The 13,653-nt window shown below is 43.1% G+C and overlaps 1 protein-coding gene across 1 annotated transcript in view; it reads right to left on the bottom strand.

Annotated features, from left to right (window-relative positions):
- Positions 1–7,096: 7,096 nt before the first annotated feature.
- LOC311080295 (macrophage mannose receptor 1-like) overlaps positions 7,097–13,653 on the bottom strand; it is a 181,869-nt gene continuing 175,312 nt past the window's right edge. Inside the window, exon 5 of the mRNA XM_084110178.1 lies at positions 7,097–7,464. Within this exon, the coding sequence (XP_083966304.1) occupies positions 7,333–7,464 (132 nt within the window). The 3' untranslated portion in view covers positions 7,097–7,332. The remainder of the gene's footprint in view (positions 7,465–13,653) is intronic.

Raw genomic sequence — 13,653 nt, 5'->3', positions numbered from 1 at the left:
ACGTGTGCCCGTGCGGCCTCACACAAAACAAACGGAGAGTTCAGTAATGTTACTATTATCTAGCAAGTTTATTTTCCTCCATATATCATACAGCAGCAATATCTTAACTCATAATACATGTAACCAAAACAACAAACCGAATTGCTCACCACAAAGGCAAGGCACAAAGGCACAGTCGAAAACTGTTTGCTTCCCAAATCAGCAACACCTGTATCTGGGTTTCCTCTACGTTAAATGACCTACCCGTGCTGACCCGAGATCAGATGAGCCACAAAGCAAATACAGCCCCCTAGTGGCACAGGACAAAATAACATAAAATAATACAAAATGAATATGGCTCATACAGCAACTTTATATCACGCAATTCTGACTTCATATCACACAATTCTGATTTTATAACTCATACTTCTGACTTTACTCGCAATTGCGACTTTATATCACGCAATTACTACTTTTAATTCTGACTTTATAACACGCTGGGAGGGATGGGGGCGCTTTGTCTGTCGAACACGCTTGCCACCGGAGACCTGTATCAACGCCTGCTGTATCAACCGGAGACCTGTATCAACGCCTGCTTGAGTTCCCTGACATCACCACGCCCACGTTTTCATCGGCAGTGGCTAAGCATGGCGTGGAGCACTACATCACCACGGTTGGTCCCCCAGTCTATGCACGAGCCCGGCGCCTCGACTCTGCCAAGCTCGCAATCGCCAGGGAGGAGTTCGCCACCATGGAGCACCTCGGCATTGTGCGCCGCTCCAACAGCCCGTGGGCCTCCCCCCTGCACATGGTGACCAAGGCTGATGGCGGTTGGCGTCCCTGCGGTGATTTCCGTCGCCTAAACAATGCCACCACCCCCGACCGGTACCCAGTGCCACACATACAGGACTTCTCCGCCCACCTAGCCGGCGCCACCATCTTTTCAAATGTGGACCTGGTGCGAGGTTACCACCAGGTGCCTGTCCACCTGCAGGATGTACCCAAGACAGCGGTCATCACACCCTTTGGCCTTTTCGAATTCCTACGGATGCCTTTCGGCCTCAAGGGTGCAGTGCAGACGTTTCAACGCCTCATGGACTGTGGGACATGCCATTCCTATTTGTTTACTTGGATGACATTCTCGTGGCCAGCGTGTCCGCAGACGACCACCTGAAGCATCTCCGGCAGCTGTTCGGCCGGCTCAGTGAGCATGGTCTCATCATAAACCCGGCCAAGTGCGAGTTTGGCCGGTCGTCCATCACTTTCCTCGGCCACCACGTCACCCCACAGGGGGCCATCCTCCTCCCTGCCAAGGTGGACGCCATCGCCAGTTTCCCACGCCCACGCACTGTGAAGTCCCTGCAGGAGTTCCTGGGCATGGTGAACTTCTACAACCGTTTCCTTCCCCATGCGGCCCAACTCATGCGATCATTGTACGACACCTTACAGGGTGGGAGGCCGGCGGACGTGTTGGTTTGGTCCCCAGAGAGGACTGGTGCCTTTGATGCTGCTAAAACCACCCTGGCCAGTTGCTCTTACTACGGACACCTCTGATTACGCCGTGGGGGCTGTGTGTGAACAGTGGGTGGGCGGAGCCTGGCAGCCGCTGGCCTTTTTCAGCAGGAAGCTCCGTGACAACGAGAGGAAATACAGCGCCTTCGACAGGGAGCTTCTGGGTCTTTTCCTCGCCACCCATCATTTCCGTTTCCTGTTGGAGGGCCGGCGGTTCACGGCTTTCGTTGACCACAAGCCACTGACGTTGGCCATGGCCAATTCTTCGGAGCCATGGTCTGGTCGACAGCAGCGTCAGCTCGCTGCCATCTCTGAGTACACCACTGACATTCGGCACGTGGCCGGCAAAGACAATTTCGTCGCCGACTGCCTCTCACGGGTGGTCACTGGTTCCGTCCACTTGGGCCTCGACTATGCAGCCATGGCTGAGGATCAGACCGCGGACTCTGAGGTGCAAGCCTACAGGACAGCCCCCACTGCGCTGCTCATGGAATATGTAGTGTTTGATAAGGCCAACAATAAGGCAATAAGGCCGACTCTGCGACGTCTCCACTGGCCAACCGCGCCCTATGGTTCCCGCTGGCTGGAGGCATACATTTTTTGACGCCATCCACGGCCTTTCCCACCCGGGGCCGAAGGCCTCTACCAAGCTGGTGGGGGTCAAGTTCGTCTGGCCGGGCCTGCGGAGGGACGTCAGGGCCTGGGCTGCTGCCTGTGTGGCGTGCCAGCGCGCAAAGGTGACTCGTCATACCAAGGCCCCTTTGGCACCCTTCAAAGTGCCAGAGAGGCGTTTTGATCATGTGAATGTGGACCTGGTGGGCCAACTTCCCCCCTCCCGTGGTTACACCTACCTCCTCACCATGGTGGATAGGACCACCAGGTGGCCAGAAGTAGTTCCCCTGTCCTCCACTACATCAGCTGAAGTGGCCCGGGCGTTCATTATGGCTTGGGTGGCCCGTTTCGGCACACCGTCCGACCTCTCCTCGGACCCGAGGTCCGCAGTTCGCATCGGAGCTTTGGACTGCGGTTGCCGAGGTCCTGGGGGTGAAGGTCCACCTTACCACAGCCTATAACCCACAGAGCAACGGACTTTGTGAGCGGTTTCATCGGGACATAAAGGACGCGCTCACGGCCAGCCTTACGGGCTGACCGCCTCCCATGGGTTATGCTTGGCCTTCGCTCCGCCCCCAAGGAAGATCTTCAAGCCTCATCGGCCGAGCTGGTGTACGGCCAGCCTTTGCGCGTCCCGGGGGAGTTTCTTCCAGATGCCACAGCCCCGTGGTCGGTTGCCTCCCATCGCACTGTGTCTCGGGACATTACTGACGCTTTCGTTCCCATTCTAACGTCTCACCATGGCCTCCCCCAGTCCTACGTGCCCAAGGATTTACCATCAGCCAAGTATGTCTTCATCCGCCATGATGGCCATCGTACCCCGTTGCGGCCCCCATACGATGTGCCCTTCCGTGTCCTGGTGGGAGGGTCTAAGAACTTCGTTGTGGATATGGGGGGCAGGCCGAAGCGGGTGGCTATAGACCGTCTTAACACTAGAACTACCGGAATTCCATAACTACTAGAACGACCATAGCGGTCATTCTGACCGTTCATACTTTGACGTTCATATGGCCGTACTGAACGTCATTTTCATCATGTCATATCTATTGTACGTGTTAACCTTCTCTTTTCCAATGAAGCTTTTAATTCCTGTCGTCATAGCCCTTAAAACAAGCACAAAATAAAGATTGCACCGACAGGTGCTGTCTCTATTTGAGGAACGTTTTGTGTCAAAATAATATTTTTTTTCACCGCACTCACCACGTGAATAGACATGCACAAAAGTTAGGAAACGTACAGCCCTGTTTGTAAATAAGTTCAATAATCAATACAAAATCTAAAAATAAATGGATCTACAATGATAGGTAATAATAAACAGGACACAAAATTTTAATTCAAATTAATGTGAAAATGTATACAAACAGGCTAAGAAAAAAATGAACATTAGCTAAACAAGAAAACGAACTGCTTTAGAATGATTCGTTTCAGTGAACAAAAAATATTAACGAACAAAATCAGGTTAACTGCCCATTTGAACGGCGCAAACACCCCGCATCATTGACGCTTACGCACATTCCACACAAACACCGCCTTTCGTGTGCAGCTCCCACACACTTTGTGACATTTGGCACATGTCTCCTTGGTTTTATTTTGTTTGCAGTTCCTCCAGTTGTATGGCTTTTGATTCCATGTGGTCGGAGCGAAGTTCGCTCGCCAGTCGTGTGATGAAGTCCCTCCGCGAAACTTGCAATGTAGCGGACTTATGATATTTATAATGCGTGCGGTCAAAATGACCGTTATGGTCATTCTAGGTAGAAATAGTCAGAACTGTTGTGTGTTTTGTGATTTTAATAAAAGAACAGTGTCAAAATAAATTATACACATATTTAGGAAAAGTCAGAGTCCTACAGCCACATTTATTTTATTTTAAGTTATTAGCCTACACTGTAAAATTTAAAAACGGTCAAAATGACCGCCTTGGGAGTTCTGGCGAACCGCTTCAGCTGGCCGCTTCAGCTGGCCCAGCCCCCATGGCGAGGGCGCCCCCCTGCGGCAACCTCGACCCCTGCCCCTGCCCCGCCCCTTGCCCTTTGCCCCTCTCCTGTTAAGCGCAGCCGGTATGGCCGCCTGGTCCGCCCCCCTACACATTGACTTTTCTAGGGACTGTTATGAGCTGGACTGTTCTGTTTTGCACTAGTGAATAGTGTCCTATGTTCTATTTGTGGTACTTGTTCGGTCTGGCCCTGTTATTATGGGTGAATTCTGGGGGGGCCTGTGTGGTGACCCACAAGTAAGACTGAAAAAGACATTCACCAAGGGACTGTACCTTTAAGGGAGAGTTGTCTTGATATACGGTATCCGGGTTAACGTTGTGTGTCTGTTTTGACCTCACTCGCTTTAGTGTTTTTAGTGAAATTGAAGTGGAGAGTAAAGCTGACTCGACGCATCTCCGTCTCTTGTCTCCTCACTTATTGCACTCCACACATCCATCTTTATACTACTGTTATTATCAGTTTGTCCACCCTGTTAAGCAGGGGTTTTTTTTACAATAATTTCATAAAAACATACTAATTCAGTGACGATACAAATTTACTGAAGTATCAATAATGTAGTAAATAAAATGGTTAAAAGTATTTACCTGAGCTTGACCAGAATATTTTTTTCAAATGAGATTTATCATGATCACAAAATATTTTTTTTAAACTTAATTTGATTTTTTACATTTTATGATGGACTAAAGACACAGAATACCAGGAATTACCCCTTTTTTGTAATGTGAAGTAATGTAATCCATAAAATGACAACATTAAGTGCAACTATCAATAGCTATATGCTATAGAGCTTCAGATATTGATATCATTGTCCTCATATGCAAAATGTGTGTAGAATTACACCGGGCAAACATCAGGATTATTATCAGGTAATGGATGTCATCAGAAATGATTTGGTTTGCTAGTTAACTCATTTCCCTAACTCTCCCGTCAGGATTTGCTTCTAGTCTTTGAATAAAGCGCCTCAGGACTGTCCTTGTGAAGGTCGAGATGGAAATCAATCTGGTGATGATGGAAATTCACTGTCAAGAAGATTAAATGTTGTACAGTATATATAATCAAACTCTAAATTGTTAATGTAATAACTTGTATCATTATTTTTTAACTACCCGTCATTTAGAGAACAACTGGATAAAAGTCCTGTCCTGTTTTTGTCGCTGAATATCTTTTTTCGCTGTTGTTGATTTGAAGTGTGTTAATTATTTATTATCATTTTTCACTTGCAGATCATAAGAACATAAGAATCATGATGTTGGTCATAACTGAGGTTTGTTACGGGGGGGGGTTGTTCTATAAACAGAATTATTATATCAAATTATGCACTACTTTTATTTTGTAGTAAAATCTTACAATGATCCTGCGATCTAAAGAGAACAAGTCAAGTCAAGTCAAGTCACCTTTCTTTATATAGCGCTTTTTACAATACAGATTGTATCAAAGCAGCTTCACATTCATAAAATGAAAATAATACAACAAAGTTTGTTTCTAGAAGAAAATTGCATCATTGTCCACCCTAATTAGGCAGATCAATAATATTGTTGAATATTAAATGTCCCCAACTAAGCAAGCCAAAGCCAAGGCAACAGTGGCAAGGAACCAAAACTCCATCAGGTGACAGAATGGAGAAAAAAACCTTGGGAGAACCCAGGCTCAGTCGGGGGCCAGTTCTCCTCTGGCCAACGAGCGAACAGTGTATGATTATGATCCAGGCAGCATTACAGGGCAGAAGTCAGATTGGTCGTGTCGATGAAGCCGACACTTCAGGGATGCGTCATGGTTGGGTCCAGGTGCAGATCCACCATCTATTCTGGATACGGCCGGAGTCCACCTCACTTCAGAAAACGGAGAGACTAGTTGACACTTCAGTACTGCGTTGTCGTCGCGTCCAGGCGCAGGTCCTTCATCGGATCTGGATACGGCCTGGATCTGGCAGACTGCGGTAAACCTCGGTATAGGCAGAAAGACTAATATTAACGTAGACGCCATTCTTCTTATGATGTAACGAGTACATCAGGATTTATGGGAAGTGTTCCCAGTTCCGGTTGGCCTAATCTATGCAGCCTAATATGGAATTATAGAAGTCTATAATGTGTTATGTGAATGCTAGGTCAAAGAGATGTGTCTTTAGTCTAGCTTTGAACTGACATGAACTAGTCTAGCTTTTGAACAACATATCAACAACATCATATTTACGCACTCTACTGCTCTAGAAATGTGTTCTCCATCAGATCACAATGTGTGTGTGTGTGTGTGTGTGTGTGGCCTTTTCCACAGAGAGAGAGAAAAATCTAGTGTTTTCTATTGAACTGTTGCACTGGGACTTGCACTGTGTGTGTGTGTGTGCGCGTGTGTGTGTGTATCTGTGTGTGTGTTTTTTTTATTTTTTTTAAACATGCCAACTCTGACCGATGTCTACTTATCCAAGTGGGGACTCCTCTAGCCTGCAATGGAACTGTGTGTGTGTGTGTGTGTGTGTGTGTGTGTGTGTGTGTGTGTGTGTGTGTGTGTGTGAGTGAACAGTGAAATGAACTGGCAGTGAAGTCTGTCTTCATTATGTAATTTATATATACATATACAGCTTATATACATAAGTACAATAAACATTTTATTTATCATTTTTGTTTCTTTAAAATGTACAGAAACACTAGTCCCCTCTTGGCCAGTGTAGAGCGATAGTCCCGTTAGTATTATAGACATGTATGTGTGTGTGTGTTTGACACACATTTACTCCAGTAGGTAGCGTCGAGTGACCGTCTCCGTCTCCGTGTGTGTGTGTGTGTGTGTGTGTGTGTGTGTAATTGATGTATTTTTGGTCATGTAGTGTGTGACGCATCTAGAGCTCTGTGATAAATGACTTTTGTTTCTTTTCTATAAGTCACTGAATATAGGCATCTGCCAAATGCATAAATGTAAATAATACTTATAGAACAAACAGAACTGTTAATAATAGTTCTAGATGGAGTATATACCGGTTATCTGGTTAGTTGCTTTTTATTATTTGCATTCATTTTTTTAACTCTGCATCTCATTTGGTTTCTGAACGCAAGACCATGAAATGTCCACCATTACTAAATACTTTATTACGCAGATTTATTCTATATCTTCATAGAGATTCAGGGATACTATATTTTAAGACTGTGCTCAATATGAATATATATGAATCTATATTAAACTTAAATTTAAGTTAAACTTGTGCTCTATAAATGAAACTTGACTTGACTATATATATATGTGTATCTCATCTCTTCTTTTTCATCGGATCTGCACTTGTTTTGCTCTGGTTCTTCTGGAAAACCGATCCGTCCGCTGCTTCTCTCCATTCCAGTCCAGTGATGTTCCTCACTCCCAGTTTCTGAAGCCTCTGCTGGATCTGAAACATCCACACCGAGTCACACACTTCGTTTAAAGGGGTGGTTGAGGATGATTTCACTTTTCTAACTTTAGTTAGTGTGTAATGTTGCTGTTTGAGCATAAACAACATCTGCAAAGTTACAACGCTCAAGGTTGAAAGCAAAGGGAGATATTTGCTTTTAAATAAATTGTTTTTTAAGGACTACAACAAACGGCTGGTAGAGACTACACCACATTCCTCCCGGGTTAGTGACATCACCAACCATAGAATTTACATAAATCCCCGCCCCCGGAACACACAGTCCGGGTTGAGAAGAGGAAGAGTTGTTGTAGTCGAGCACATTTATGAGTCAGCTCAAACTTTAGCATCCGTCTTTTCACATGCAATAGAAAGTCACTCTGTGTGCATCTCACAACAGTTCCTATACGAGCGATTTATAGATTATCATGACAGAATATGCTAATTGAAGATAGTTAACTCCACATCAGCAACATAAATTCATCAACTAACCATTCAGAGACGTCCAGTTGCATTCTATGTGTTGTCACTTCTTCTTGAGTCTCTCCATCTTTGTCTGACTCCAGTTTGAACATAAAAGGCATTTTAGTGTGTGTCTGCGTGAGGTAATCGGAGCTGCTAACACACACGAGCTCTTGAAGCTCTGCCCTCTGTGTCGGAAGCAGCAGCTCATTTACATTTAAAGGGTCATGAAACCCTAAACCAAATTTTCTGAGATTTTAACAGAGGTATGTGTGTTGAACATCATTGAAGACAATGTTAGCATCTGTTAGATTTAATAGTAGGGGGAAAATGGTTAAATTTTAGTTTTTTTCCGCTATTTTCATCTTCCGGGTTTAAAATCTTCATCGTGTGCACGTCACAGGCACTATAGTACTTTGATGACTCATCGGTGTCTCATAATTATTCATGAGACTGAGTTTTCTTATCCAATGAGAAGACGCTTGCTCTTAATTATTCATGACACCACGTGGAACTTTCCAATGACAGACATGTCAAACTGATATCGCGTAGTAGATGAGAGAGGTAATGATGGGACGCGCGTTTCTTTTCGTGGTGCAAAAGTTCCAGTGCATCTTTCCCCGTGATGCTGCCCGGGATGGACTCTGACTGCGGGCGGTTGGTTGGCCATCAACCACGGACACATCTAAACTATGTGTGTGTGTAGCAACCATTCAACGGGAGAATGGTGGACTTCGGCCTTGTACACCAATGCAGGTTTCGTCTTACGAGTGATGCGGTCCCGAGGACTTTTCTATCACTTCAGATGTGTGTGTGTGTGTCTAAAATGTAACCCTGGCCGTTTTACTTGCCTTTTGTTAAATAATCACTCGTTATTAAAATTTAGATATTTCGATAATACCTCAATTGTATGGAACGTATGCTTAATTTGTGCAAATTTCTATGTCACTGTCCATCTTTATTATGTGGGTTCAGGGGGCGCGTAGATCCAGGCTATGTACGGAACGCTTTTTCTTTTTAAGCGGAAAATTTATTATTTTCAAATATATGCATTTATAGTGTGTATATAAACAAATATATATTTTATAATGACATAATTATACATATGCATGTACATTTATATGTTTTAAATACAATTATGATTACTGTAGGCTAATATGTGTAGCAGGGCATTCAGTTACTTTTGAAAGGACAAATATAAGGTGTCAGTGTATTTCATTAGACTTTAACTTTGTCAGCTATAAAAAAATCTAGCATTTCCTCACGTTTTACCACTGATTTTTAGTGACAGTCGATATGCATGGGCCACTGGTGATGACAAAGTGTTACCGTTATTTTCCTGTTCATCACTTTGAAACAATCTGTATTGTGTGGAAAGCGCTAGAATTAACATGACTAGACAAGGACATAAAAATGAAGTGTCTTATGAAATACTTCACGAGTGAAGTGAACTGTTAAATGTTGAATGATTCACCTGTATAGTTTGTCTGTTGTAGACTTTGACCACATTGAAACTGAAGCTGTACACTCCTTTTCTCGGAGCCAGGAAAACGCTCCGTGCCGGATCGAAATGACTCCCGACGTTCACCAGAACCTTCGACGGGACACAAAAACACACGTGTTGCTTCATGCACTGCTGATAAAACGGCTAAAGCATCAATCTCATATTCATTATACCTGGTCGAAGTATACAAATGCACGTTATAAGTGACTCCAACTCTCAGTGTGACAAGCTGACAATGACAAGCTGCGCATTACAAATAATCACAGCCTTTGCGATTTCAAAATCGCGATAAGCCAAATCGGTTTTAGTGCGATTACATGGAAATTATTATCTTCAGTATTAACTTTTATTAACAGTATTAATTTTTACATCCATAGTAACTACAGTTAAAAAAAAATACAATACAATGACTACTAATGTAAAGTGATCCACTGGAGGCAAGTTGAGAGATGAGAACCCAAGTGCAGTTTATTAAAAACAAAACCAAACATGAAACAAAAACATGGCGTGGCATGAAAACTCAAAACAAGACATGATCATGAACAGGACTCACAACAGTGGTTACAGGAAACAATACTTGACAAAGACACATGGCAAACATGAGGGCTTAAATACACACAAGACTAATGACTAGACAAGGGACACCTGTGAACAATGAACCAATGAACCAATGACAACAATACACATCAGACAAGGGAACACATGGCAGGATCACATGACAGACAAGGAAACATGACATGACACAGAAACATGACAAGAACAAACCCAAAATCGTGACTACTAACTAATGGTTTACTATCTTTAGTATTGAATTAGTACCGAACTACCAGTAATTTTTACATCCCTAGTAACTACAGTTAAAAAATACAATGACTACTAACTAATGGTTTACTATCTTTAGTATTGACTTAGTACCAAACTACCAGTAATTTTTACATCCCTAGTAACTACAGTTAAAAAATACAATGACTACTAACTAATGGTTTACTATCTTTAGTAATGACTTAGTACCAAACTACTAGTAATTTTTACATCCCTAGTAACTACAGTTAAATGCACTGCTGATAAAATGGCTAAAGCATCAATCACATACTCTACCTGGTCGAAGTAAATGGTCATGGTGCGGTTGCTCATCTCCGAGGGCTCGTGGTTGTTGTTCCTGACGGCTGAGAATGCGACCCGTCCGCTTCCCGAACGCACCGACATTCCCAGAGCGTTCCCGGCCGGCTCTGTGGTCAGAGTGGAGTCACACACTACTAAACACTTTCCCTCCAGCACGATGGGCTCGGTGTCGTTCTGGCCCCGGACCCTGAAGCCCGTCACACACAGGAGCCCAGCGAGCAGTGAGACCCGCGAGACAACCATCCTGGAGGATTCAGATACACTCCAGTGTTTCAATATGATGAGGTGTGTTTCACCTTCTCCTCTGTCGGCCCAAAACTAATGCTAATCTAATCTCGACTCTAATGAACCCGAGTCCAGAGGTTAGTGCAGAGCGGGTCTGATTGTGTGCGGTTACTCGAGATATTGGATTATTTCACACTTCAGCGTTTCTGTGTTGTGAGCAGTGTTGGGAGTAATGCGTTACAAAAGTAATGTATTACAGTAACTTATTACTTTTTGTTGTAACGCAGTAGTGTAAGGCATTACTAATCAATTTTCAGTAATATTTTACTCGGTACATGTTCAGTAACGCATGCGTTACAACACACTTTTAGCCCAAAATTTAATTGTTCAAAAAAATAAAACATAAAAAAATAAATACACCCAGACCGCGAGACATTAACGAATGAAAAATGCAAGTTATTACCTGTTCGTGGTCAGTCAATAGCCGCGTGCGTGTGGTGTCCAACTTTGTAAATAATGACTAAATGACAGCTTCTGATATATTTGTATGGCGATTTATTTCATTCATCTCCCTCTTGCTGGTGTACCTTTGTATTGTGTGACATACTCAGTAAAAGTAAAAGCGTGTAAAAGCAGTAAAAGCGTGTTTAGGGCAGGTTTTACAGGAGTGCCGCGATCATGATTTCGGTCTCTGTGCTCGCGCTGGCCAGTGGAAAAGCGGTTAATGGGAGAATATGGTAGAAGAAGACTGTACATTCGCGGGATGGACGTATGCGCATTGCTCTGTTTGCTCTTCTGTGTTTTCTTTCTAACCAGAGAGCAGTCCGTTTTCTCTCGTTTTGAATTGTTCTGTTTAAAAGTAGACATGTCTGACTGTGAGTGAGGCAAGTAGACGCTGAGTTTCGGTTCATTTATGAGACGCCCGCGCCTCCGTGTCCTGGTTATCTCTTGTCTACTTATATTTACTTCTTACTTATTAAATCCAGGCAATTGGTAGATGAATCATTGATTAAAATTAAGATACAATTAATACAAAACGAAATTCACTTTAAAGAAAGGCTTTGTGCTTTCTGTTTGAGGTCTCTGTGAAAGCTTAAGCAGTCTTTAGTGCCGCTTTCAGAGCTGTCGCGTCCGTTACAGAGAACTGACACGACTGTAACATCGTTTTTTTCCTCATAAATGCGAACACGAAAAATAAAATAAAATAAAATAAAATAAAATGAATATATTGTGTTCTGTGGAGAGCCAACCCTTCTTCATACGGTGGGTAGTATTAGGCCTACTTTTGGTTTGCTTAGTGTAATTCACAGAATTACTAAAAAATATTTTGCTATAACCTACCTAAAAGTTAAAGATTTTTTATGTCACGCTATTTCCCTCATATTAAATATAAAATGCATGTGTGTATATTTTTCTAATGTCTGGACTCCTTTATTAAGGGAGTAGCCTATGGATGTATAAACAGACGTTTCAATATATTGGTATTAAATGCATTTTCTGAGAATTTATATTTCAAGTTTTTACTGCAAATGTCACGTCCATAACGCTGGAATTGCCCCATTTTAAATAATTTATTCTCAACTAGTTTTGTGGTGTAGGTCTACGTATTTTATAATGTTAATTTCAAATAATACTACAAGTAATTTAAAGATGTGGTAGCTTTGGATCTGGACGTGTGGGGTGTGTCATGATTCTGCCTTCTCACACCGCACACCGACACAGGTTCATGAATCTGAGTGTCGCGGTTTCATATCGCATATCTTTACAGCCCTAGTCATTTTAGAATGTTAAGTTCTACTTCTGTAGTTATTTTGGTTAAAGTAACTCAAAAGTAATACAGGAGTAATGTAACGCATTACAATTCTGAAACAGTAATATTGTAAGGTAAAGAATTACTTTTTAATAACAGTAACAAGTAATGTATAATGTATTACAGTTTGGAAGTAACTTGCACAACACTGGTTGTGAGATATACTGCATATGTGACTGTATCACCACAACACACACACACACACACACACACACACTCTCGCCATCTGGATGAGACGTCCCTCTTGAGGAGACCATATGCCCTCCAGAGTTCTCGCGAGAGCACAAGTTGAATTTGCTCAGCGAGTTACTCTGGCGTCGCGTAATGATGCTCATTAAATATGCCCTTGTATCCGAGCTGCACCAATCACATCGGGTTATCTGATATAGGCGGGCCAGAGGCGAGATGATGACAGCGCTGCGACGTCAAAGTCATTAGTAAACATTGCAAGATGGCTATGGATGAACACCAGTTGTTTGAAACGGCTTTGGCCGCTACAATGAAAGATTTAGACTTGCCTTTTTCTCTAAAAGAGGAACGGAAGACGGCGCTCGAATCGTTCCTTTGCAAGAAGGGCGTTTTTGCTGTTTTGCCGACCGGATACGGCAAGAGTCTAATCTACCAGTTAGCTCCGCTGGAAGCTAAGCGTATGGGGCTTTGTTGTGATTGGTCGTAGTGTTGTCCAATTGCGTGCAGTGAGATTTTCAAATGCATGCTTGGTGCCGCCCCTCGAGCTGGACGATTTTCATTGACCGACGCCAGACCATTAATCTTTTAGATTTAGGTCTGGATTTCCAGGCTAGGATTCGGTTGGAAGGTTTAACTTTTAAAGTGGATAGTCAAAATGATTTAATGTGCCATACATTGACCATATACTCAGCCCTTTAAATATAAATCTAACCTTCTCGAGATCAAGGAAATATCAGGTAATAGTGTGAGGAAAACACGTTATTATTGTGATAGAAAGTGTGTGTAGCCTAAGTCTTCTGTCGCTATGTGATATATATATATATTAATCTGTGGTGGAAATAAGCTTCCATACACAGCAGATTTAATAAAAAAAGTT

This window comes from Abramis brama, assembly GCF_963993115.1.
Source record: "Abramis brama genome assembly, chromosome: 3".
NCBI classification, from domain to species: domain Eukaryota; kingdom Metazoa; phylum Chordata; class Actinopteri; order Cypriniformes; family Leuciscidae; genus Abramis; species Abramis brama.
This window is presented reverse-complemented; position numbering and strand designations above follow the sequence as displayed.